This window comes from Opisthocomus hoazin, chromosome 6 (assembly GCF_030867145.1).
Source record: "Opisthocomus hoazin isolate bOpiHoa1 chromosome 6, bOpiHoa1.hap1, whole genome shotgun sequence".
NCBI lineage: Eukaryota > Metazoa > Chordata > Aves > Opisthocomiformes > Opisthocomidae > Opisthocomus > Opisthocomus hoazin.
Window position 1 is genome coordinate 515,523 of NC_134419.1, and position 22,505 is coordinate 538,027.

Here is a 22,505-nt window from a genome sequence, read left to right on the forward strand (position 1 = left end):
GCTCTATTCAAAATAATTTACCTTATAAGCTGCCAAGTGTAGAGCTGTAAATCCATTTCTTGTTAATCTGGATGGGCGCAGTCCTTTTAGCATAAGAGTTCTAATATGTGATTTGTTACCTTTAGGATGAAAATCAGAAAAAAATATGTCATTTACAGAAAACAACATGCAGATGAAGTAAGAAACCTCTGTATGAGTTTGAAAGCAAAGAGAAATAGGTAGCTCATCTTCTGATGCGAGGAAAGTCATAAAATATATCTCAAAATGGAACTAGGCACCATCTCCTTACCCACGGGGACAGCTGCAGATCTGGCCATGTACTGGCTCACTGTTTGTTCACACATTGATAAGAATTTGTTAAGGATAGTTGAATTTCCAAAGCAGCAAACTGCTCTTAACATCCAGACCATGCTGCAGAGAACTCCATAAACTAGCAGATTCTTCCGGAATCTCTGGTTTCTCAGACACTTACCTGTTTTGTCCTTTCAGAACGGAAGCACTGCTCTCCCCCTCTACACAACATTATTACAGTGACAGTCGTTCTGAGGGATGCTAATGAACGTCAGCATGGGCAAGTAGTATTACTCCTACCTCACTGATGCACAGTGATGATCTCAAAAAATGTATCTGCCTGAGGAATACTTACAACAGTAATCAAGGACAATGTTGGATCTAATAGCTTCTCTCCCTCCTTCAAGTGTTCACAAACTGTACCTAATTAACATTGTATGTTTTCTTAAACTTCCTCTCTGCATTCCCACCAATTGCTCTAATGTTACCAGGTACTGATGTCATCTTCGCATATGATCTTGCACTCTGAAATTAAGAGTAAAGATCCACTCTGTTTTCAGCAGTGCAGGATCAGGTCCTCCTTCAGGGTAGTATCTAAGACTAAGCAAATCACTTATGCATGTTATTAGTAAGTACTTCACAGAGCTGAAACCTTAGGGTAAAATTCTCTTTGCCCCCTCAGACAATTTCTGCTGACAATTTTATCACAGAATATCACAGAATAGTAGGGGTTGGAAGGGACCTCTGTGGGTCATCTAGTCCAACCCCCCTGCCGAAGCAGGGTCATAACAAGTGCAAAGTGTGTGCGTGAACTAGTGACTCACTATGTGGATAACAGAGAAGCAATGTGGATTGGAGTGGAAAATTCCACCATTAGTGTGCTTTTATGAACATCCCAGAAGACATCTTGCACTCTTTTCTTGTGTACTCTGATTTGCTATCTGCAAAAATCCTATCATCTGATATTTTTCACTAAAGCATTTGAGTTGTTCTTCTAATTACGAGGTAATAAAACACAGATGTTTCCAATATACTAGAAAAATAGATGTCATACATATCACAAAGTATTGCTAAAACTAGCTCCCTAGCCTGAAGTCTATACCACATACAGAATGGAGGAACGTAGAGCAATAGTATAAGTTGAGTATGGATTAACTAACACACAGAGCAAGAAATCTTGCCCCCTTGGCAACAGAGTTTAGAGGAATGCTTACAGACGCCTATCCAACTCTCAACAAGGACCACACAATGAAATTCACTGCAAATACTGTCTTCCTGACAGTTATTAGACAGAATAAATCACTAGCCATGTAAATAAAATGTTTAAAGAAATCATATTTCAAACACATACCCCCACATATGCAACATAAATGAAGAAGAGAGAGCCCATTTTCTGTGCGGTAATTTAAATTGACTTTGCAGAAGGCTTCATCAGAGCTGAAAAGAGAGATTTTACAGATGATTACTGTTTTCATCCTTTAGCACAGTTTCTTTAATCTGGAAAAAAATTTAAAAGAGAAATCTCCATGTAATTTTTGAGATGCAGGGGTAAATTTATACCCAGTTTACACTGTAAATCTAGAAATACTTTACTGATATCAAGTGAGTAGTCCAGATTTACTGTTTTCTGAACAATCCTACTATTTAGTCACGCTATGCACATTCTAAATTCGGCTAAATTAGAGAAAAAAAGAGGAAAGACTCTTTAGAAATATAAATAACCCATACAAACCCAGCTTTTATTGGTGCAATAATAACTAAGAAATATTTTGAAAATCTGTGTATTTGTTCTAAATTGATGAGCAGAACATGCACAGAACTAAAGATAAACAAACAAAGTAAAAGAAATAACCTGACAAAGCCCTTCAGAAAGTAAGTTTACGTTCCCCAAATGAGATCACAGAAACACTATACAGTCAACACATGTGTCGTGGCTTAGCCTCAGTTGGCAACACAGAACCATGCGGTTGCTCTCTCACTCCTGCCCTTGTCCTCATGCGATGGGGAGGAGCATCAGCAGGAAGAGGCAAAACTCGTGGATTGGGATAAAAACAGCTTAACAGAACAGCAAAGGGAGAAGAAAATAACAAGGGTACTACTGATAAAAAGAATATACAGAATGCCACATTCTCACCAGCTAATGCTCAGCTGACTCCCAAGCAGCAAATGCCCCTTCTTCTAGCCAGCTCCGCCCTTAAATACTGAGCCTGCTGTCACATGGTATAGAACAGCCCATTTGATTGGCTGGTTTAGGTCAGCCTGACCAGCTCCTTGTGAAGATGAACCCCAGCCCAGCTGAACCAGGACAACATGGAAACATTGGCATGGAAACGCTACGGAGGCACATACGTGGATGGAAGGTAAACACCGCTCAGAAAAAATTTGGCAATGATTAAAGGAAAAATGTTTCTAAAGCATTTTGAGGAATGAAGTCACCTTTCCAAAAGCTCCATTTCTGGCCGAGGGTTTGCAGTTCTAACGGCACACTAAGTCCCAAGAAGACCTGTGAGCGTCTGAGGTCTGGGAGAACTGGACAGCAGGGGCTGGAGTGAAGCCCCGTGTGCTATGGGAGAGCAGCGACCTCTCCATAGCTGGAGCTGTACCCACCCCTGGTTGTAAGTCCTAGCTAAACATGCACTATGGCTTTTCTTAGAAAATGAATGCCTGAAGAGTCACGTTTATTTTTTAAATAGTGAACACAGACTCTGAAAAGTGTGAAGGAAAATGATCACTCTATTTTTATTTACAGATCATCAAATGATTACCATACTTTTCGCTTTTGCCATCAAGTCTCACGGTTTTCCTTTAGCACAGATTACCTCGTTACTGCTCTGTCAAACATTCTAACTAATTACATTTGTTGAAAATTGAATACACATAGCAATTAACATTTTTGTGGAGAATGCTAGTTTCAGTCTTTCAGTAGGTTTGGGTTTTTTTCCATTCAGTATCAGTATTCCAAAGAGCATGGTTTAGCAGAGCGCTTAGATTTGTATATCTATAAATCCACCCCGAGTGAGCAGCACTGTTCGATATGTTTAAGACAGTGACAACTAACAAGAAGTTTTTAGTACTTCTCTCTCCTTTTAAAATATAAACCTACGCGAAGCTCCCATTAGCAAGATGACCTCTGTTAAGCAAGGTGACACTTAGGCCTTTTCCTTCAATAAGTATTTCAATAATTTGTTCTTTAAATATAATTTAAACTGCAAAGACAGAGACTTGTCTTTGCTTCTGTTCTCTTAGTTAAGTCTATCATAAAAGAAATCCTGCTTGTTCAATGTCTGTCTTCATTCTAAACCAGGAATAAAACCTGTGCTTTCATATTCTTTTCTATGAAGTGTAACAAAATTAATTTGGAAATGTTAAACCCCCACATTTTTTGGGTTTTATTTTGAAAGAAACCATTTTAACTTCCAGGATTCGAAAGCTACTCTTCTGGTTTAGTGGAGTGGTTTGAGAGCCATTACCTCACAAAGTGGCATGTTACAACCCACGGAAGGTGCAGCCCAGGCTCTGAGCGTGTTCTTCAGCGGGCAGGGTGTGGGGCGGGATCTCCTCGGGCTGAGGCACCCAGAGCCCCCATCCCCACGGTCACTCGGGGCCCGGGCAGGACGGGGGGCACCCGTACTGCCGGTGTGCGCGCCAGAAATGCCCGCCCACGGAAGAAGATGGTGGTGTGAATGATGGTCATACGAAGTATTGTGCTGGTAAGTAAACAGCCATTCAAACTAAAATTAAATTAAATTGTAATTAAATACTAAATATGCAAAAAAAAATTTTCCATGTGAGAAATGTTGACAATTTTTTTCTCAAGAAAACTAGCTTTTTGGAAAACACTTTTTCTATCAGAAAGACCACTCTGATGGAAACTCCTGATTGCCTGCTGTCGACACTATGTGTTTTATAATGTTCAGGAACAGTGTGTGATTTGAAGAGGATATGGGCCTGACAAAAACAAAGCATAGAACTTATTTATAAATGCAAAATTGGCCTTATTTTGCCAAAACTGTGTGCCTCGGTGAGATTAATTCTTGCATCAGTCTAGATTTTTATACGCATTCCTCAGATGATGAGTAACACCTGTTATGGAAGCTCATTTTTTTATGTCCTAAATGTAAACTGCTTTTGCATGGAACATTTTTTTCATACATTATCATCACATTTACTTTGTTTGCTGACAGCCCTTCATCTACCACCTCCACTTTACTAATGTGGAAAATGTTTTGCTCAGTAAAAATAAAATTGCAGTCTTCAAATAAGTTTTATCTCTGTGCAATTCTTCTCCAGCATACTGTGATTAATGACAGTGATTTAAGGCTTACCTATTCTTCAGGTTTTCCTTCAGTGGCAATTGAGGGAAAGATAAATTCCAGGCTCTGGGAAACAAGTCCTTTTAGTTAATTTGCCTTTGCTGTAATGTGCTGGGTATGCACGGACGTACGGACCGTACGTATTGAGGCACTGCGGGGACTGCATGGAGGGGCGGATTGCTTTGTGTGGAGGATGAATTCTGCAAGTCTCAAGATCACAGAATGTTATCAAGCTGTATAGTCATGTCTCCTGCTTCAACCTTCATCTGTAGAACTACATATAAAAATTCACATTCCTAGCACTTAATGTGTAGTTAAGAATCCAGGTTTTACCATTTTAGCTATATATTTAACTTTTCCTCTTCTCCCAGTTTGAAAAATAATAATGAAAAAGTTTCAGTTTGTTTTCTTAACAATATTCAGTTTTAATATAACGTGAGTTCTTGTAAACCGGGGAAATTTTAATGTTTTTGTGGGAAAATGTTGCATTGAAATTTTTTTAATATTAAAACCTGGAATTCAAAGTCCTCCATTGAAAACGGAAACTAATTCAAACGATTACACTCAGGGCCCAGTTTTATCCAGGTGTCCTCCTAATTCTTTTCTGAAGACGTAATTGAAGGTTTTAGGGAAATGAAATTCTGACTTTTCATTTTTAGGGTGCACTAACAGCTCTGAGATAGAGGAATAGAATACAGACAATGTCTATCCAAGAAGTGACAGGTGCTGCGCTACTTATAAATTTGCTTTTTACTATTGCAACTGTTTGTTTCTTTTTTCTGTGGCACTGGACAATTACCCGTTGACCTGTGCATGTGTTCCCTAAGTGTAAAATGGGGATGCTGACAGTTCTTTCCTCTGCTACACTTTGGCACATTTGTCCTATTTATGTTCCGCATCTTTCAGAGCAGGGACTGTAACAGCTACTTATTTCATTTCCATCAGGCAAATTACATTCTTTGCCTTAGCTTCCCAGAACCATCTAGTTTCTCAGCCCCAACCTTTTGTAATAAATAGTTTTGTTGTAATAGTGGGAGAAAAAAGCCTAATTCCTTTGGTACTTCAGAGATGAGAAGTCTTCCAAAAATAGCCACTGCTACTGCAGAAAAGTTTTTCGTATAGTCAAGGCCGATTTTTTACACATATTTGGATTTTAGACACTCACAAAATCTGACTGATTTCATCACTAGTGGGTGAAGGCAGCTTTTGGCACTGAAATTACTGTCTGATTCCTCAAGCCTGACTGAAAAAAAAAGCCTTTCCAATGCAATGTACCCAGTATCACGAATTCCCACTTCTTCCATGGAAAAGAGCAGTGCTTTTTATCTAAGAAGAAGAGTTTGGCTGATATTGTAATGAGCCTTACACAGGGCAGTAAGATAGACTGATAAGCTGAACTCCCAAAGGTCTGCTAAGGTTAAAGCTAACTGTTTCTTTTTTCTTGTGTCTAATGCAGGAATTAAGCGCCATATACCCAGTTGTCTTGCTTATCTAAAATAAAGAATACTCTGGCTCCAGTTTGTTAAGATAATTACTTTTACTACTAAACAGGCTTAAAATGAGAAAAGTACCGAAGTACCTTACTGGATCATGGCCAAAGTGGTCAGCACGTTGCAGTGAAGGCCCAGCATCCTCTTTCACTTACCAGGCTCAAACAGTTACAATTATGCTAGCTGAATGTGAGCATGATGAATAATTTATGTGACCAGATTGGCTTTTTTGAGCTGTGATTTATTTCTGGTTAGAATCCCCTATTTTTTCAAGTGATTTTGATGTCCAAAATTATTTATCTGATAATTTTCTTAACTTATTCACAGTCAGTGAGCTGGGTGGTTTACCTATTTCAGCTTTTCAGATAACGAAATTGCAGGTATGTTTCTTGGCTGGGTGAACTTTGTTGTTAGCATGTGCTGTCCTCAGAAAGTGATTACAATCATGAATTTATAATAAATTGTAAATTCATGAATTTGTAAATTCACTCTCAGAAGGTAATCTGCTTTTGTGTTTAAAATTTGTTACTTCAGCAGTATTCCTGCCTGAAGCAACACATTAGCAAAACTGAAAAGTACAAAACTGAATTAGACATCCCATTAAAGCAAATTAATTTACAAAATTATATAGATGTTTGTTATAAAATACTGGCATTAGTAATTAACAGCTATTAATTCTGGTACTGTGGGACTCTGGCCCAGAACTGTAATGCCATATTCCCCGAAATAGACATTAAAGAACACACATTCCGTAGGCGAGAAACTCCTTCCAAAAGAAAACACCTGAAACTGAGAATGCTGTTTAACAGCAAGTACCCGTTTGAAAGACATTCATAAATAGGTTTCCAGTATATTTTACCTAAAAACATGCTTCAGTTCCTCCAGCTCCTTTTCTTTGATTTGCAGGTCATCTTCTAATCGTTCTATGATTATAGCGTATGATTCACTAACTTTCTTCTTCCATTCATCTAACAACAAAAAGACCCTGATTCATAAAACACTTCAAAACATGTAAAAAACAGGAACTCAAATCATAATGTCCCAGAAACCAAAGCACTTGATTTTCAAACATCTAATTGTACCATTTCATATATTTTTCTATTAAAGTATGAAATTTTAAAATATTACAGCTATTAAACTGTTCTTGCTGCAACCAATACAGACACATATATATAGTGATTTCATAGATAACTAATACACATGAATCCTCATCAGAAATATTTTTAACTTGAACAAGAGAAAGCTTAAACCTTAGGTTGCATTGGTTAGTTCTTATTTCCTACATCTTAGCATAGACACACAGCATAAAAAGGTTGGAAATTTAAAGGTTTTTCTAATGAAGTACAAGTAAAATCAACATAATAATCTAAGTTAAAATGATCTTAAACAATTGCACAAAGCAATTCAGTTTACTAGCTTTTGCCCTCTTTTACGGATTGTATATGCCATTTGGGTTAAGCCATTCTGCTTGTAAACCAAGAGCAATACAATACCTTATCCTTGAACTTAAGAGTAAACTAGCAATGAGTTATTTCCTGAAAGATCATTTGCTTCTTGTAGATGGATGTATGGTATACTGCATTTAAAAAGGCAATATTAATTACCAGTGCAAGTTTGGGTTGGTCTGGATTTATAATTTCCCATTTGTCCAATGTATCTTCTTTGTTTCAGCAAAGTTCTTGCCGTAATATGATTCCTTGTTCAAGAGCAGTGACAGTCCTACTGAAAAATACTTTTGATAGTCTCCAGCTAAAAATAAACCCTGTGCCAAATGGAATGTCATGCAACAATGACACGGAGCAAAACAGTCTGTGCTGTCAACCGTAAAAAAATAATAAAGGTACCTAATCAGCTTGCTTAAAAATCTACTGCCTGTTTCAGTAGAAACATTTGCTTTCGTCTGTTGAATACCAAAAACTGGTGGGAAGCAAGTAATTTGGCAGCTTGCTACGAATTTTGTAGAGAAAAAGGAATTTAAGAAGCTGAATCCCAAGCATACCTTGAGTATCCCCAGAGAGTGCTGGGGGTCCCCAGTCTGGAGAGGCCAGAGATGATCTCATCTCAAACATTAAAAGGTGTCCTAAGATAGCGGATGGCTTGGGAGCATCTGGGTATTTTCGTTCCGAAGCGCAGACCGTGTTGTATCGGAGTACTGGCTTGGTGCAGTTTGGCCATGTTTGTACGTGTTGGCATGCTAAGGAAGCCCCACTGCCTTAGGGTAGGAAATGAGCTGCCTGTCCGGAGTTCAGTACGTTTACTCTGCAATCTTCTGCGGGCCCCTCCAGAATCACACCCGAGATTCACCCTCCCCACGCCAACGGGCAGCAGCGGCGGGGCGGCTGAGCCCGCGAGCAGGATGCCAGTGACGGGCACGGCCCGGGGGAAGCTGGGCCGACACTGCTTGCACACCTGCAGAGGAGGGGGGGAAGGCTTGAGGCTGCTCTGCTCCTGCTCCTGCTTCGGGCAGGATTGCTCCAGAAGTGAACGAGGACACAGTCAAGCTGCTCTGCTCATATTCCAAGCAGACCATGCGCAAGACAGCTGAGGACCAGGATCTGTATAGATATGTAACTAAAATCTGTGCTCAATCTGATTTGTCCTGTTTGCCAGTATTTTATCTTGGACCCAGTGCCGCAGTAGTGTAGTCAAACCCCCATGATCTGGCTAGCTGGAAGCATGAGCTGAGCAAACCGGGCGCTGTGTGGGTACATATACACGCAAACACATCACGACAAAAATAATCTAAACTGTGTGTACAGATGCATTCCTGTAAGAGTCTGAGCTTAAGAACTGAGAAAGATTGGTTAATAGCAAAATAACACTGCTTGTCATTCTCACAGCCTGAATCTCCTCAGTAATCGGTCAGCACAGATCTGCTCGTCTATTGCCTGCCCCTTTCAGATCCATTTCCCTGTGTTTTCTATCAAATCGAACTACTTTGCACATATTTTGCCAGCCAGTTATGGGATTCATGCTGGTTTCTGTACTCATCTCTTTTCCTCCTTTTATTGTTTTTTTTTTTAAATTTGTTTATTTGATACACATATACTTGTATATTTTTATATATATTTATATAAATTTATACATTATATATATATTTATATAAGTATTTGTATATTTATAGTGTATGGATTGACCTTGGCAGCTGTTCTATGTACATGTGCTTAGTTTTCTCAGTTAAGGATTACAGGCAAGAAGATATGTAAATATAATACACATACATAAAAACTTCAACATGCTGCATCCCCTTGTAAACAAACTTGCCCTCCTGTGATTGCTCCTGACAGCACGAGCTCATCCATTTATTTGCACTGATTTACACATAAACCCAGGGACGCATTTCAGAAGACTCTGAACTGCTTTGACAATATGACCTGTGATATTCAACCAAATATTTGCAGGAAGGCCTCAGCCCCTCAGCTGCCCTCCATAGCTAGCTGCCGCGCAACCCGAAGAGCTGCAGCACCCAGACAGGCGTCTTCTCTCCCGCTGCTTTTGTTAGCTTGGCGCTCCTTTTTTCCTTCAAATGTCTAAAATGCAGCTGTGGCTGCGCAGCCAAAGACAAGTGTTTTGGCCAGCTCTCCACCTGCTAGAGAGTTTTGGGGTAAGTTTATCAGTTTAGGTAAAAATCACGGGATAGCCTGAAGCAGACCTGTGACAGCTCCCTGGCCCAGGGAACCCCCCCTTTCCTGGCCCAGCGGTGAGGTGGGGTGATGGGAGGAGAGGTGCCCAGCGGTGAGGTGGGGTGACGGGAGGAGAGGTGCCCAGCGGTGAGGTGGGGTGATGGGAGGAGAGGTGGCCAGTGGTGAGGTGAGGTGGGGTGACGGGAGGAGAGGTGCCCAGTGGTGAGGTGAGGTAAGGTGCGGTGACAGGAGGGGAGGTGAGGCTCCCATACTGTGACGGTAACCGGTAACCGGAGGTGGGATCCAGCAGCTCTAGGGCAGTTACAAGCTTAGTGGAAAATCGCTTGTAGCAAAGGGATGCTCATCAGAAGTGAGGTGAGGAGTGATGAGTCACAGCGGGGAGTCAAATGTCAGGAAAAAAAACCTGGAATTGACGAAACAGGTTTTGTCACTCCTCATGGCCTGAAGAACAAGACTTTTCTTCCATCCAGACCGAGCAAATTATGACAGAAACAGGAGCAGGACAGACTCCAAAGCCCAAGAAATGTTCCATTCACTTCTGCACAGAAAATGCATTTTAATACAACAGCTTTATAAAGTAAGAACATTAAATTTCCCTGACAAGACAGAGACAAAATCATGTGCTTTAAATGAAGTAAATGCCTTGCGTATTATTTATATTCTAGTACCATCTACTTCATGGAAATACATCAAAAAGAAGTCATCAGTTTCTGTACCGTATTTGTATTCTCTCTTTGCAAACATGTGTGTGGGTGAAGATTCATTCGTACGGACACTCAGGGAAGACCCCTGGAAACTACGGCACAGGAGGACAATCCGGTCAGTCAGCGATGTCAAAGCAACACCTTTCTTTGTTCACCGGGAAAGCAACCTTCAGGCGAATTCTTGAAGCATTCACATCATGCGAATTGCTGTGTGAAGCAGTTACAGAACAACTGAAACTGGGGGGGGGGGGGGGAAGACAAGAATTAATAATAATTGCACAGCCTGTTTGCAGACTGTTTGCAAACCGAAGGGATAACTGCGCTGACTGCCATGTGAGGCCAGGTCTAATTAACATCTACACAAGTAGCACTAAAATGTCAAGAGGAAGGTTTTCAGTGAGTAAAGTCTTCAGCTGTAATGTTTACAGAATATTGAGCTGTACAAATGTCTTTGATTTATTTTTTAGAAGTTTTATTGCAGTTCTATGATTGGACATGCTGTCATGTCCAATCTTACAAGAGAAACATGAAAAATTATTTTCCTATTTCTGATTTTAAATGTCCTTCATCAGGAGCCTTTGCAGGATTAAGTCTTTTGAAATTATCTTTATTTCAAACTAAATACAACACATCCATATCCATCATTTACTTTGAGAGGCTGTAAGTTGCTCCTATACATTTCAGTGTCATTCTGGTGACATTCAGATATGTCACAGAAAGTGAAAAGGACATTAAAAGAAAACGCATTTTTATGAAAATCAAGTGCAAGGAACTCTGGAGCCCTTATAATGAAACAGGTGTTTGAAATGGCTTCTCTGTGGCAGCGGATTAAAAGAAGTGCACAGAAGAACAGTACCGCTATTTTTGTTCTCACGATACTACAGTGGCGCTTGCACAGGGATTAATCTTCCACATGTGCAGGGAGGAGAAAACGAAGCTACTGCATTAGAGCTTTAGGAAAGAGAAGAGGCTGGAACTGCTGAGCTCCAGCACAGACAAACTCCCTGCCCAAGTCAAGAATGTTTCTACGCAGGTCCGAATGATTGTTGGAGCTTACTTTCTTTTGCCAGCTCCCTAAATCCTTCTGGCACAGACACCTTTCAGCTGCTCATTTTTATTTCAGCTGCCTTCCCTTGTGTTCTTTTTTAAGAGCCCAATTTCTCAGATTTCAATTTCCTGCCTAAAAGGTTACTGAACTAATCCTCCTCTCTCAAATTTCATAGTGTAATATATACAATATGACTAAATCTCTGTTCATTATGGCATGCTTTCAAAGCATTCAGGGAAATCATTAAGATGATGTTCATTATGAGCCCTATGATTGCACTACACAACAAAACTAATTAAATAAAGCTGACATGCATACAATCGTTAAACACTCAACTTGGTTTTATGTGAGACTGTACCAGCCCGAGTTGCATTTCAGGATAGATGGAGCCAGGCAATGACCTAAAGGCCTGTATAAAAACTGCATCCATCTAGGAAACTCACCAGGCCTTAACAAAATCAAACTCCAAATTTCAGTAGATGCCTCCTCTTCTTAGCAGGTCCTACCTGCCTGTCGTTTTCAGCCTTGCATCCTGTATTACTCAGACTGGAGGAAAATCACAGGCCAGGATGCCGTGACGGTCGTGTTTTCGCCATCTGATACTCGAAACCAGCAACCCTGTAACAGTGTACTATTATCTTGCTGTTAAATTTCACTGTGTGGCCTTGCACGGGTTCTCAATTTCCTTGGGACAAGTTATCCCAGCTGGTTGCGTAAGAAAATTGCTGTCATCTACCTTAACAGCAGATTGTGAAAAAGAAAGATAGTTAGAGTTTGTAAAATGGTACATGAGTAAAGTACATACACAAACTGTGTACATCAAACTTAGATTGTTATAGTCAGGGAGTGTCACCTGAAGTCCTTTTGATTTTAATAACATTTGATCACATGACAAGAGAGCCCTTGCTGGAAGCACTAGAATTTGTTATAGCTAAAAAATGCACACTTCATAAATTGCTGCAATACATACACTGCAGAGTTATCTCAGGCCTAACAATGACATTATTTTTCAAATGTGTCATCAAGGATACATACAAATACTCGCTTATCTGTCATCTCCTCTCTTTCTCTCCTTTTGACAAAAACATCGTGTTAACTCAAAAACGACGTTACATCGGCTACAGACTAACTGTTCTCCTTGCAGCCACTCCTGCGCTCTGCAGCTCCGGTGCTTCCTCTGCCCGCTGCTGCCCTGCTCAGCCGGCACCCAGCGACTCAACGAGCTGCGCAGCAAGGTGCGCAGCCGCGCGAAGGTCTGGCAGCTGCACGCGGGGCCGTGGCACTCGCTGTCAGGGCTCTCCACCAGAGCTCGGCAGCTCTTGTTCTGCTTCACATCAGAGATTCTGATCACTGGTGGACTCTAGAAACCTTTACTCCATCAACACGTTTGCCAGGGGCAAAATCCTGGCCCCTGCTTAAGTCAAAAGCAAAACTAGTGACTTCAGTCACATAGGGTATTCATTCCAGGTTTTCAGATTTTATTGTGAAGTGGATACAGGAAAATCAACAAAGCTAGCTGACTTTCTGTAGCTTGATGGGGTAAAGCCACATTTCAGCATTTAAAACTGACAAAAAAACCTGCCGAATAATATGCCTCATGTCTACCACAGCCTTTCACCAAAACTCCACAAAGTGCAATGGATGCGTATTTTAATTTTTACACTCCGCTAGCCCTTGACAGATGGATGCCCAGATCGCCAATACTGTTACCAGTCTTCACACACTAACATTCTCTATGGCACGGCCGATTTGCTCTCAGTATTTCCATGAACTTTCCAACCTTGTACTTCACAACTATAATTTTATTGAGAGTAAGAAAGACCACAAATGACTATGGGTGCATTAGAAATTTCATGGGCAAACATGCGCTTCCTGTGGCTCAGTGGAAATTAGTGGAAGCTTATACACAACACTGCTTATTCCTAACTGTGGAGTCCAAAAATGAACTTACAGCATGTGTGTGCGAACATCCACACACATAACCCTATATGATAGAAAAGCATATGGGAAAATGATAGGGCTCTATTAAATAAAATACAATTTTTAATGCTTTTAGTAAAAAATTACATTAACCTTGATTGTACTTTAAAAATGAAAAATATTACAAATCCAGGTATTTCAATACCTGTGGAATAAATTCATTAAGCCTGCTGACATTACCTATGGCTAATATTGACCAAAATCCACTTTCTAAAATTTACAAGAAAAATATTTAGCCTGAAAGTGTGGAGTGGCATAAAGACTTACAGCAGTCTAATGTTTCTTAACCTACTAAATAAAATCTATGCTTATTCCATTACAAGATTTTTTTAAATTATTTGCCTCAAGATCTAAATGCTTTATTTCCTAACAGGGCAATTCATTGATGCGCTGCGAAGAACAGTTAAATGAGACTGGACATTACATGCTTTGCAGGTTTGCAAAACAAAGCGTCTCAGGCCTTTACTCAAAGGTTAAGAAAATATTTCTAGCTGAAGTGTTTAGCCACAAGCTGTTCCACTCAGTCACATATTTTAAGAGCAATAAGCGAAGCAGCGTCTGACCACACATTTGCTGTGTTTTAATGCAGACACTGCTTGTTTAAGCGATGGCTTCACGGGGCTGCGCTCTACCAGCTGCACAGTGGAAGAGCAGACAATGAAAAAAGTCACGTTTTGAGGGACGCTGACACCCAGCTCTTCTGTGCGCTGCCTATAGTACAGCCACGCTCTCTTGGGCTGTGGCCAAAGAATACTTTCAGCAAATCTTGACAGAAGTTTCCCTCGATTAGGTCCTTGGCAGCAGGACTGAGGACAGTGAAAGTGTTTTTGCCTGCAGTGAGAAAGACGCAGCTGAGCGTCCCAGCAGCTATCCGTGAATTGCGTAACCTGGGCTTTTTACGAGCATTTATTTGCACATGCCAGGGCCAGGGTTCTCTGCGGACCCTCGTGAGCACCCACCGGGCTCACAACACCTGCCACGAGAGTGCGAGCCCGGGTTTGTGGTCCGACCCGCAGGCTGTCGAGGCTAAGGCATTCCAGCGGAGACGACCGCCGCGTCAAAGCCACAGTCCCTCTCCCGCGCAGCATGTCAGAACGGCGGTGCAACACTTACCGGTTCGTAGGAACTGGGATCATCCTGGCCCAGAGGGCAGGTTAAGGAACAGCAGCAATGGATAGCGCATCCCAGAGAACAACACTTTCTTGCAGGACAATACTTATTACCCATCCTGGCTGCAGCTCGGCCAGCACATCTGAGCAGGCCAGGGCAGGACAGCAGCAGGCCAGGCACGAAAATGTGAAACACTCTACGGAGCACCTCCTGCCTCTCCTTGCGCACCTGGAGGACGGACGGAGCCTGAGGCAGCTGCTGACCCAGGCGCCAGGCACGGCTACCACCAGGATTCCACTCCTGGGTTTGTTTTATTTTCTTGGAAGGAACACTGCTTCAAAGACCATAGCAGCTGCTACTTGATCGAGTCTACCCCAACACTTTCCAAAAGCTGTTTAGCCAGTATGCTTTTTCTCATTCTTTTTTCTCATTACTTATCTGTCAGAAGAAAATCCATTTTCTGTTTATATACAGATTACTTTCAGTAATGAAATCAATACACGGTACTTACGGAATTTAGATTTAGTGCAGTTGTAACAGTTAAAGTGAGTAATCATGTTAAAAGAATGCAACTTCATTTTACTGTTAGTAAACATCCAGAAAGCTTGTCTAGCAGTAACGCTGTCATCAAGGAAGACTTTTCAGAACAAAGTTTGCTCTCCAATAGAAAACACAAAGTATATGTCAAACATTTGTTTTCCCCAAAATGCTTTGTACACTCTAACAACAGATGAACAGATCACGCGAACAGGAGGACACACAAACCACAATTTCGTGCTCCATGTTCTATGACTGTTTGTGACTTTATGCATTTGTCTTGGACCTTAGAGTTCTCAAATCTACTGCTGTTTCCATTGTTAAACTAATATTTTATAATGACTTTTAAAACCTCTGTTTGCTCAGAAATTCTCCTTATTCCCTCGAAGTACACCTCAGCGATTCCCAACCTCCGTGCCTAGCTCCTTTGTATTTCTTCTTGTTCAGAAGGGATCCTCAGGAAAAATACTGTCTCTCTTGAAAGGTTTCTTTACCGATGAGGAAGAAACCTGGCGAAGGCTAAACCAGCCTGGGTAATATTCAGGAGGTATTTATTACACTGCTACCTCATAGGTGGCATAAGAAAGATGCCATTAGGGAATTGATTCAGTAGGGAGATAGACACTATTATAATGAAACATTAAATAAAACATGAAAACCCATAGCTAAATGCAAGAGAAAAAGATGCAGACTGTGTTTGCCGTCAAATTACATCGACATGATACACAGTGCATTCTTAAAAATAGCAAGAAATGGAAAAACTAAAAATGCAGTCACTGTAGAAGCAAAATTAAAAATAAATGATTTGAGGTGTCTGAATATAAACTTCATGTGATCGAGCTTTTTTGACCTTGCAGTACTGAGGTATATACTGATTGTTCACATAACGAGCTGCTGAAAACAGAGGGGCACAGAATTGGACAGGCTTGCGGACAGGGCTAGACGGAGCAGCGGCATGACCTGCTGTGACACCGCCTGCGTTTTTAAAAAAGGAGGGTGGGGAAGAGGGAACAGAGAAAAGTACATTTAAAGTTGTACACACAGAAACGGCACTCTGCTTTTCCATCAGGCCAGAACAGAGTACAGAAAGCATCTTTCTCTATTTGGAGCTGGACCTTTGGCACCTGCACTAGCAGCAAAGGGACATCTCCATCCGTAAGGGGTGGAGAAGGGGAAGAGAGACCAGCTATCGTGTGCTGCTCGGAAGCTGCGCATCGTGCTCCCACTCACAACAGTCGACCTCTCTGTTGTCTGCTCCACTGGTCGGCACGAGGATTAAGCATTCCCCCAAGGACCCCGACAGCTCAGTTCAGAGAAATACGAAACGTAGGTTTTCATGTGGCACACATCAGTAAATCTGTGGATAACAAGAAGTTGGTAGCTGCCCAATCAAACGGCCAGCTTCCAAACGAATAACAGTAAAAAACCAAATAAACAGTATGTCTTGATGCCACGTTTTCACCCCAATATTATTAGTCACAAGGCAAAGAACAATCTCTCAAGCAAATCTCTTTGATGAAAAGCAATAAAGTACAAAAACATTACAAAATGAAAACAAAAAACAGGGAAAGAAAATGATTGATGTGTTAAGACAGAATGTCTTGATTTACAAAGTACTTTTAATAAATTTATGTCTACCTATTTGAAACAGTACTGTAAGAAGGCAGCATGAAAAGAGAGAAACATAAGTTATTGCTATATCATTCCATTTTGCTGGAGCTAATGTTCTACTCTGAAAAACTTTTAAAGCAGTTTTCAGTCACATTTCTAATTAATTTGTTCTCAAAGACGAAAAAACATAATAACCTGCATACCAATTAGTGTTTTCAGAGATCTGAAATATTTCATTACTTCTTTCATCAAAAGAATAGTTTATCTGTATTTGCTGCATTATTTATGTTATGCTACAACAACAACGTTAATGAAATTTCATTATTTCTACTTCAATGAAATCAGAGAAAAGATCTGTGTAATTTTCCCTTGTGATTTCTACAAGCTGGGAAGTAATCAACCATCCACAAACGGAAACGGGAAATTTGTTCAAGTACCATTCCTTCTACAAACCAGACTTCTCTTTTGGTTCTTGCAGACAGATTTCATCATAAATTTGCTTCCTAAACTTCAACATGTCTTCTACATCTTTGTAGGTGAGCATTTCTTCAACAGACACGAGCTTGAAGCCATCCAGTTTAAGGGCTGACATGTGCTGCACAGAATCTAACATTTTTAACGACATTCTAACCGATTCATTTAAAGTAGAACAAACAGGAAAAATCCTAGCAGTCCACAGCCCCAAACGTGCGTGCTCACCGGAGAAGAGCTGGTCTGAAACCGTGACACCCCAGAGGTCCAAGCATTCTAGCAAGCCGACTCCAAAAAACTGGAGGGAATGCGTATCTGACAACAACTTCACACTTTTTTTCAAGTCATCTTCTACACCAAACACCATACTTACATACTTTACTTGATTGTTAATTTTTATACTTAATGAACTCAGAAAGCAGTTCGCAGGTATGTCTACTTTAAAATTTACGCACACTCCACTAATGATGCTTTTCTTCCCTACTGAGACTTCAGGGCCAATCCGAGAGTACTCAACAACGGACCCAGGTCCTATGAGACACCCGGGCTCAAGTATGCTTTGAACGATACTTGCTGACTGACCCAGGGTCTCAGCTGCATCGTCAGAAAAGATGCTAAAAGCCACAGACAGTAAGTCAAGCTCAAATTTCAGGTTGCTATCAGATGTGAAGTGAAACAAGTACTCCTGGGTAGTTCCAATGTGGTAGAACTTAGAGTTGTTTAAGACTATAACGTTAAGCGCGGTTCCCTTCAGAAGAGAGTACAGCTTCTCCCGTACTGCTACCAACTGTGATTCCTCTTCAGTGACATTACTTGTATTTTTTATGTAATCCTGAGTGGCTCTGGGTCCCAGGGCCTGGAGGAAGTCACCATATGCGTCTATTTCACAGCAAAGAGAACCCATCTGCTTATAAAATGTCAATAACTGTTTTGCAGTGCTGTGATCCATGTAAAATATACTGTCTGTATACACACACTCCAAGTCCATCTCTGAGTCACTGTGGCCTCCAGAGGAACTCGGCTGAGAATTCCCCCTAACGCACACCGCGCCACACTGCCGCATCGTCTCAATATCAGGCTTGTGCAGGAAACGATGGCAAGACGCGTACTCAAGTCCTCCTTTTCCTGAAAAACTGGATGGATCTAAAACAAACACTCCGTGAGTGGTCCCAACTGTCAAATCTGAAGGGTGAGCTAACGCCGTAAACCCAGGTTTATCAAACGTGACAGCTTCTGCAACTCCAGTGCTGTAAAGTTCGATGTCATCTGAACACGTAATGAGAATTCCTGGTTTCATGTGACTAGGAAAATCAATGTACATGGCGAGCTTCAGTTCCAGCATCTGGTAAATGGGATTGCCAAAAGGCAAAGCTGTGAAAATCTTTCCCAGGGCACTTGCATTTGGTAAACGTTGACTGTAACCACCTTGAAGAAAAAGACATTTTCAATTATACAGAGACACAGTATATAAGTGAGCAAAAACTAAACCTATGCACCTGTTTTACACATACACAAAGGTGTAACACCCCCCACCCCCCCCAGCCTGGATATATTCTAAGTATTCCTCAGAAAATGCGAGGTATAAAAAAATCACCAATCATTCTTCTTTAAACATTTCTAAAAGCAGATCTGACCTTATGTCCAAAATTTAGCAGGCCTTAAATACCTCATATTAAAACTGTGGTTGATTTCATTATCTTTAGTTTGCTTCAGAGCTGGAGTTATGGACCACTTGTCTATAGCTACAGTGAAGCAAGCACACGACGCCTGCTTTTCGCTTGAGGAAAAGGAGGACCCCCACCCCCCTGCCGGGAATTTAAAGTCAGACGTCAGTCAAACAAGCAGTGGTTTGCTCAGGTGATTTGTTATTGCCCGGCTTCTTTCTCCCCTGCAGGACGGATGCCCCTTTTGGAACCGTTCCAACTGGGTAAGCAGGCAAGCACCCAGCCCGCCTCTGGTTGCGAGGAGCCCTAGGTCCCCTGCAGAGAGGGCCATGCTCCCTAAATGAGTGTTTCAAGGCGGAAGCTGAATTCAGATACTCTGAATGCCACCACTTTCTCCACTGTTTGATCAAACAGCTGAAGTGCCTGAAGTATCGATCGAAATTCAAATGACCAGACCAGACACACTTTGGATTACTCTTCTGCGGGAACTGTCTTCCAGACCTCTGACTCCTTCTCTGACATCACATTATTTTCAGGAAAAAAAAAAGGGGAGGTATGACTTCAGAGTGTGAAACGTAAAAGAGAATTTACCAGAATGAATCAGCAGCACAATAAAAGAAGTCCACTTATCACCATAGAGATCTTCCAAGCATTGAAGAGCATGAAGTGTTGATCCACCATTTCCTAAAGAAAACGACTTTTAATATCTGCTGAAAAGAGCATCAATAACACCTGCACTGCCATGTGAAGCACACTGGGATCTGGTGCGGCGGCAGGGAGACCAGGCAGCAAGATTTAAACGCTGCCTTCTGCTTTAGAAAATAGGTTGTCACTAATTTTCAAGAAAGTCCTTACGACTGCCGATGCGATCTCTTAAACAAACCGAGTGTCACCAGATGCACGGATATCTGAAAGGTCCTCAGCCAGCTCTGACGGCAGGGTCTCTGCGGTCCCGCAGCTGACAAACCCGCTGCTTTGGGAGCCTCCTGCGCTCAGCGGGGAGGGCATCTCGAGCAGGCAGCTCGTGGGAAAACGCCCTGTCCTCCCCTCCCCGTCGCCCTCCGGCCGGCCCCAGCGCCGGAACCTCCCGCCATCCCCGCAGGCCGTAACTCAGCCGCACAAACCGCTCACCCGGAGCTCCACCAATGACAAAAAAAGTTCCAAAGAACTTTGGCCATTTACAACGCAGGACACGAGGAACCGGCTCGGCTCGGGATGTTTTCAGGCGCTCCCCCCACTCCCCAAGATTGCTGGATGGCTGAAGATCCACCTCTGCCTGTCGCTCTGCGCTGCCGACAGCGCTGTCCCGCCCGCGCGCGCAGGCACCAGCAGCCCCAGGGGATGCCGCGGGCGGCCTGACCGCTTTCCTCCCGGCTTCCACTGCGCACCGGGTGCTACGCTAAAACACACCGGGACCGCTCAAACCACGGGCTAGGGCAGGCAGCGTGGGGCGCGAACCCGCCGGTCAGCGACGCTCCGCGCCCCGCGCGACAGGCGCGGGAGAGCCCTGCCAACACGCGCCCTCTCCAGCCACGACGCAGGCTCCGGGGTCACGACGGGGAGCGCAACGGCCCAGCTCAACCTGCACCGCGCCCACGGAGTGGCCACGCCGCGCCGCGCCGCCTGCCCGCAGCGACACGCTCGTGGGGGCACCGCGCCCCCGCCTGCGGCCCGGCCGGCGCTGCGGGGCCAACCGCGCTGGGAGCCCCCGCACCCGCCAGCGCCAGGCCTGCTTCCGACCGACAGCAACGGTGCATCATGACGTCACAGCATGACGTCAGCGCTAGGCGAGCGCGTAGCGCTACCGGCGAGGCGCTCGCACGCCGCGGCCCGCCCCGCGTGCCGGCACACGTGCCTGCCGTGCGCGCGAGGCGCCGGGCCCCGCAGCGCCCCGCAGTGGCCCGAGCAGGCACCGCAACGACCCGGATTGCACACCCACCCCCCCCACCCGCCCCCCCCGCGGCCCCGGGACCCCACCGATCTTCGGTCCGGGCGGGTCCGCGAAGACGTGGTACCGGGCGCCCAGCGGCAGCTCCTTCCTGCTCAGCTTCTCCGCCAGCTGCTGCCGGTAGGCGAGCGCCTGCTCCGCGTCGGCCGCCGTCACCGCCACGACGTCCCAGAACTGGCCGGGGCGGGCGGCCTTCCCTGCGGGCACAGCGCGCGCGGCGTCAGGCGAGGCGGGACCCCCCCCCAGCCGGCGGGCCGAGCCCGAGCCGCCCCCGGCCCCCGGGACCCCGCCCCGGCTGCGCGCCCCAGGGCCGCCCCACCTCGGAGCGCGGCGAACCGCGCCAGCCGCCGGCCCGTGGCCTCCCGCCGCGCCGCGCCGCGCTCCCCCGCCGCCGCCATGGCCGGGCCGGGCCCGCGGGGCGGGGCGGGGCGCACCGCCAGCGCCCGACCCGGAAGCGCGGCGCGGGGCGGGGCGTGCGCGGGGCTGGGAGGGGCGGGGCGCGGGAAGGCAGAGGGGGAGCCGTCCCGCGTCCCGCGGCTGGCGGTGGCTGTCGGCTGCTGGCGGGAGGTGAGGGGCGGGCGGGGGGCTGCGCTGCTGCCGGGCCGGCCTGAGGTGTCCTGCGGCGCGGCGGCGACCGCCTCAGTCAGTAACGACAGCGCAGAGACGCGGGGTCCGTCCGCCTGCTCCGCCCCGCCCCGGTGTCCCGCACCCCCACACGCAGCGTTCCGCTGCCCGGGGGAGCGTGGCCGAGCCAGGGTGGAGCCCGGCTGCTGCGAGGGGCGGGAAGGGGCTCCGAAGCAGCGCGGCCCGCAGAGCCCTGGCCCGCGGTCGGGGGCCTGTCCGTGCGCAGCGCGGGCCGCGTGGCTGGGACGACGCCTCTGCTCTTGGCTTTACGTGGAGGTCTCCTTGCTGGCAGCGGCTGGGCTGACCTCGGCGGGAAGAACGCCCCGGATCCCAAGTCCAGCTGTACCGGCGTAAGGCTTAGTTACCACACGTGAAGATCCGCTGCTTGTTACAGTTTTTGTTTTTTGTTTATTTTTTTTAATACCGTTTTCCCCCTTTCTTACCTTCTGGCTAAGGTAGCTTTAGTAATGAATCCTGCCTATTGGCTGTGTTTCTTGAACCCAGTTAAAAACTGCATCGCCCTGGTTACATTAAGAAGCGCTGTGGACATTGAGCAAACACTTTCTAAGTTAGAAGAATGAGTGATTCTTGACGAAGCTGGGAACCCTCGCATGCTAACCAGCAGGTTTTCCTGCGTCCCGTTCCCTGTCAGTAATGCATTTGCCAAGGGAGGGTTCCTAGCTTTCTGAATAGGAAAAAAGGCATTGAAATTGGGAAATTGTGTTATGGCAGATTCCCCCTTATTGACTGTGCTCTTCTGAATCTGTCCCCGCCTCACGTGTCTCAAGACATTGTATATCTAAGTGCAGTTAGGGAGAGGTGTCTTTTATAACCCGTATGTATTTAGCTGAGTAGTGATGCAGTTTTCACAGTGCGATTAAAAATACATGATAATTTACGAGTCATTTAGGAAACTACCAGAGATAAAAAATAATTAGTGGTTTACTGACAATAACGCTAATTTGTTTTTAGCTGCAGCAAGCCTTTGAAGCTGTAATTGGGAGCCTAATGCTTGCAGAGAAATATTGCTGCAGGTCAACAGAATTTTTGTTTTGAACTTTTCATCATTA

General features: G+C 44.3%; 2 protein-coding genes across 2 annotated transcripts in view; both read right to left on the reverse strand.

Moving 5' to 3' along the window:
- Nucleotides 1-8,451, reverse strand: part of TNNI3K (TNNI3 interacting kinase) — an 84,293-nt gene extending 75,842 nt beyond the window's left edge. The window contains exons 1-4 of the mRNA XM_075424219.1: nucleotides 8,094-8,451; nucleotides 6,954-7,062; nucleotides 1,643-1,728; nucleotides 22-119 (exon numbers count right to left, since the gene is read on the reverse strand). Coding sequence (XP_075280334.1) covers nucleotides 22-119; nucleotides 1,643-1,728; nucleotides 6,954-7,062; nucleotides 8,094-8,163 — 363 coding nt within the window. The 5' untranslated portion in view covers nucleotides 8,164-8,451. The remainder of the gene's footprint in view (nucleotides 1-21; nucleotides 120-1,642; nucleotides 1,729-6,953; nucleotides 7,063-8,093) is intronic.
- An 8,159-nt stretch (nucleotides 8,452-16,610) lies between these two features.
- FPGT (fucose-1-phosphate guanylyltransferase) lies at nucleotides 16,611-21,212 on the reverse strand. Its single transcript, XM_075424218.1, has 4 exons — nucleotides 21,131-21,212; nucleotides 20,841-21,008; nucleotides 19,455-19,547; nucleotides 16,611-18,624 (listed from the first exon to the last, which is right to left on the reverse strand). The coding sequence occupies exons 1-4, from the start codon at nucleotides 21,207-21,209 to the stop codon at nucleotides 17,174-17,176; spliced, it is 1,791 nt and encodes a 596-aa protein (XP_075280333.1). The 5' UTR covers nucleotides 21,210-21,212; the 3' UTR covers nucleotides 16,611-17,173.
- Nucleotides 21,213-22,505: the final 1,293 nt, after the last annotated feature.

Excerpts from the sequence above, each read along its gene's own strand:
- FPGT (XM_075424218.1), bottom strand. The coding sequence starts at position 21,209 with ATGGCGGCGGCGGGGGAGCGCGGCGCGGCGCGGCGGGAGGCCACGGGC. Across the intron at positions 21,009-21,130 it reads GCGGTTCGCCGCGCTCCGAG|GGAAGGCCGCCCGCCCCGGC; the intron begins GTGGGGCGGCCC and ends CTGTGCCCGCAG. Across the intron at positions 18,625-19,454 it reads TGTGCTGCTGATTCATTCTG|GTGGTTACAGTCAACGTTTA; the intron begins GTAAATTCTCTT and ends TTTTTCTTCAAG.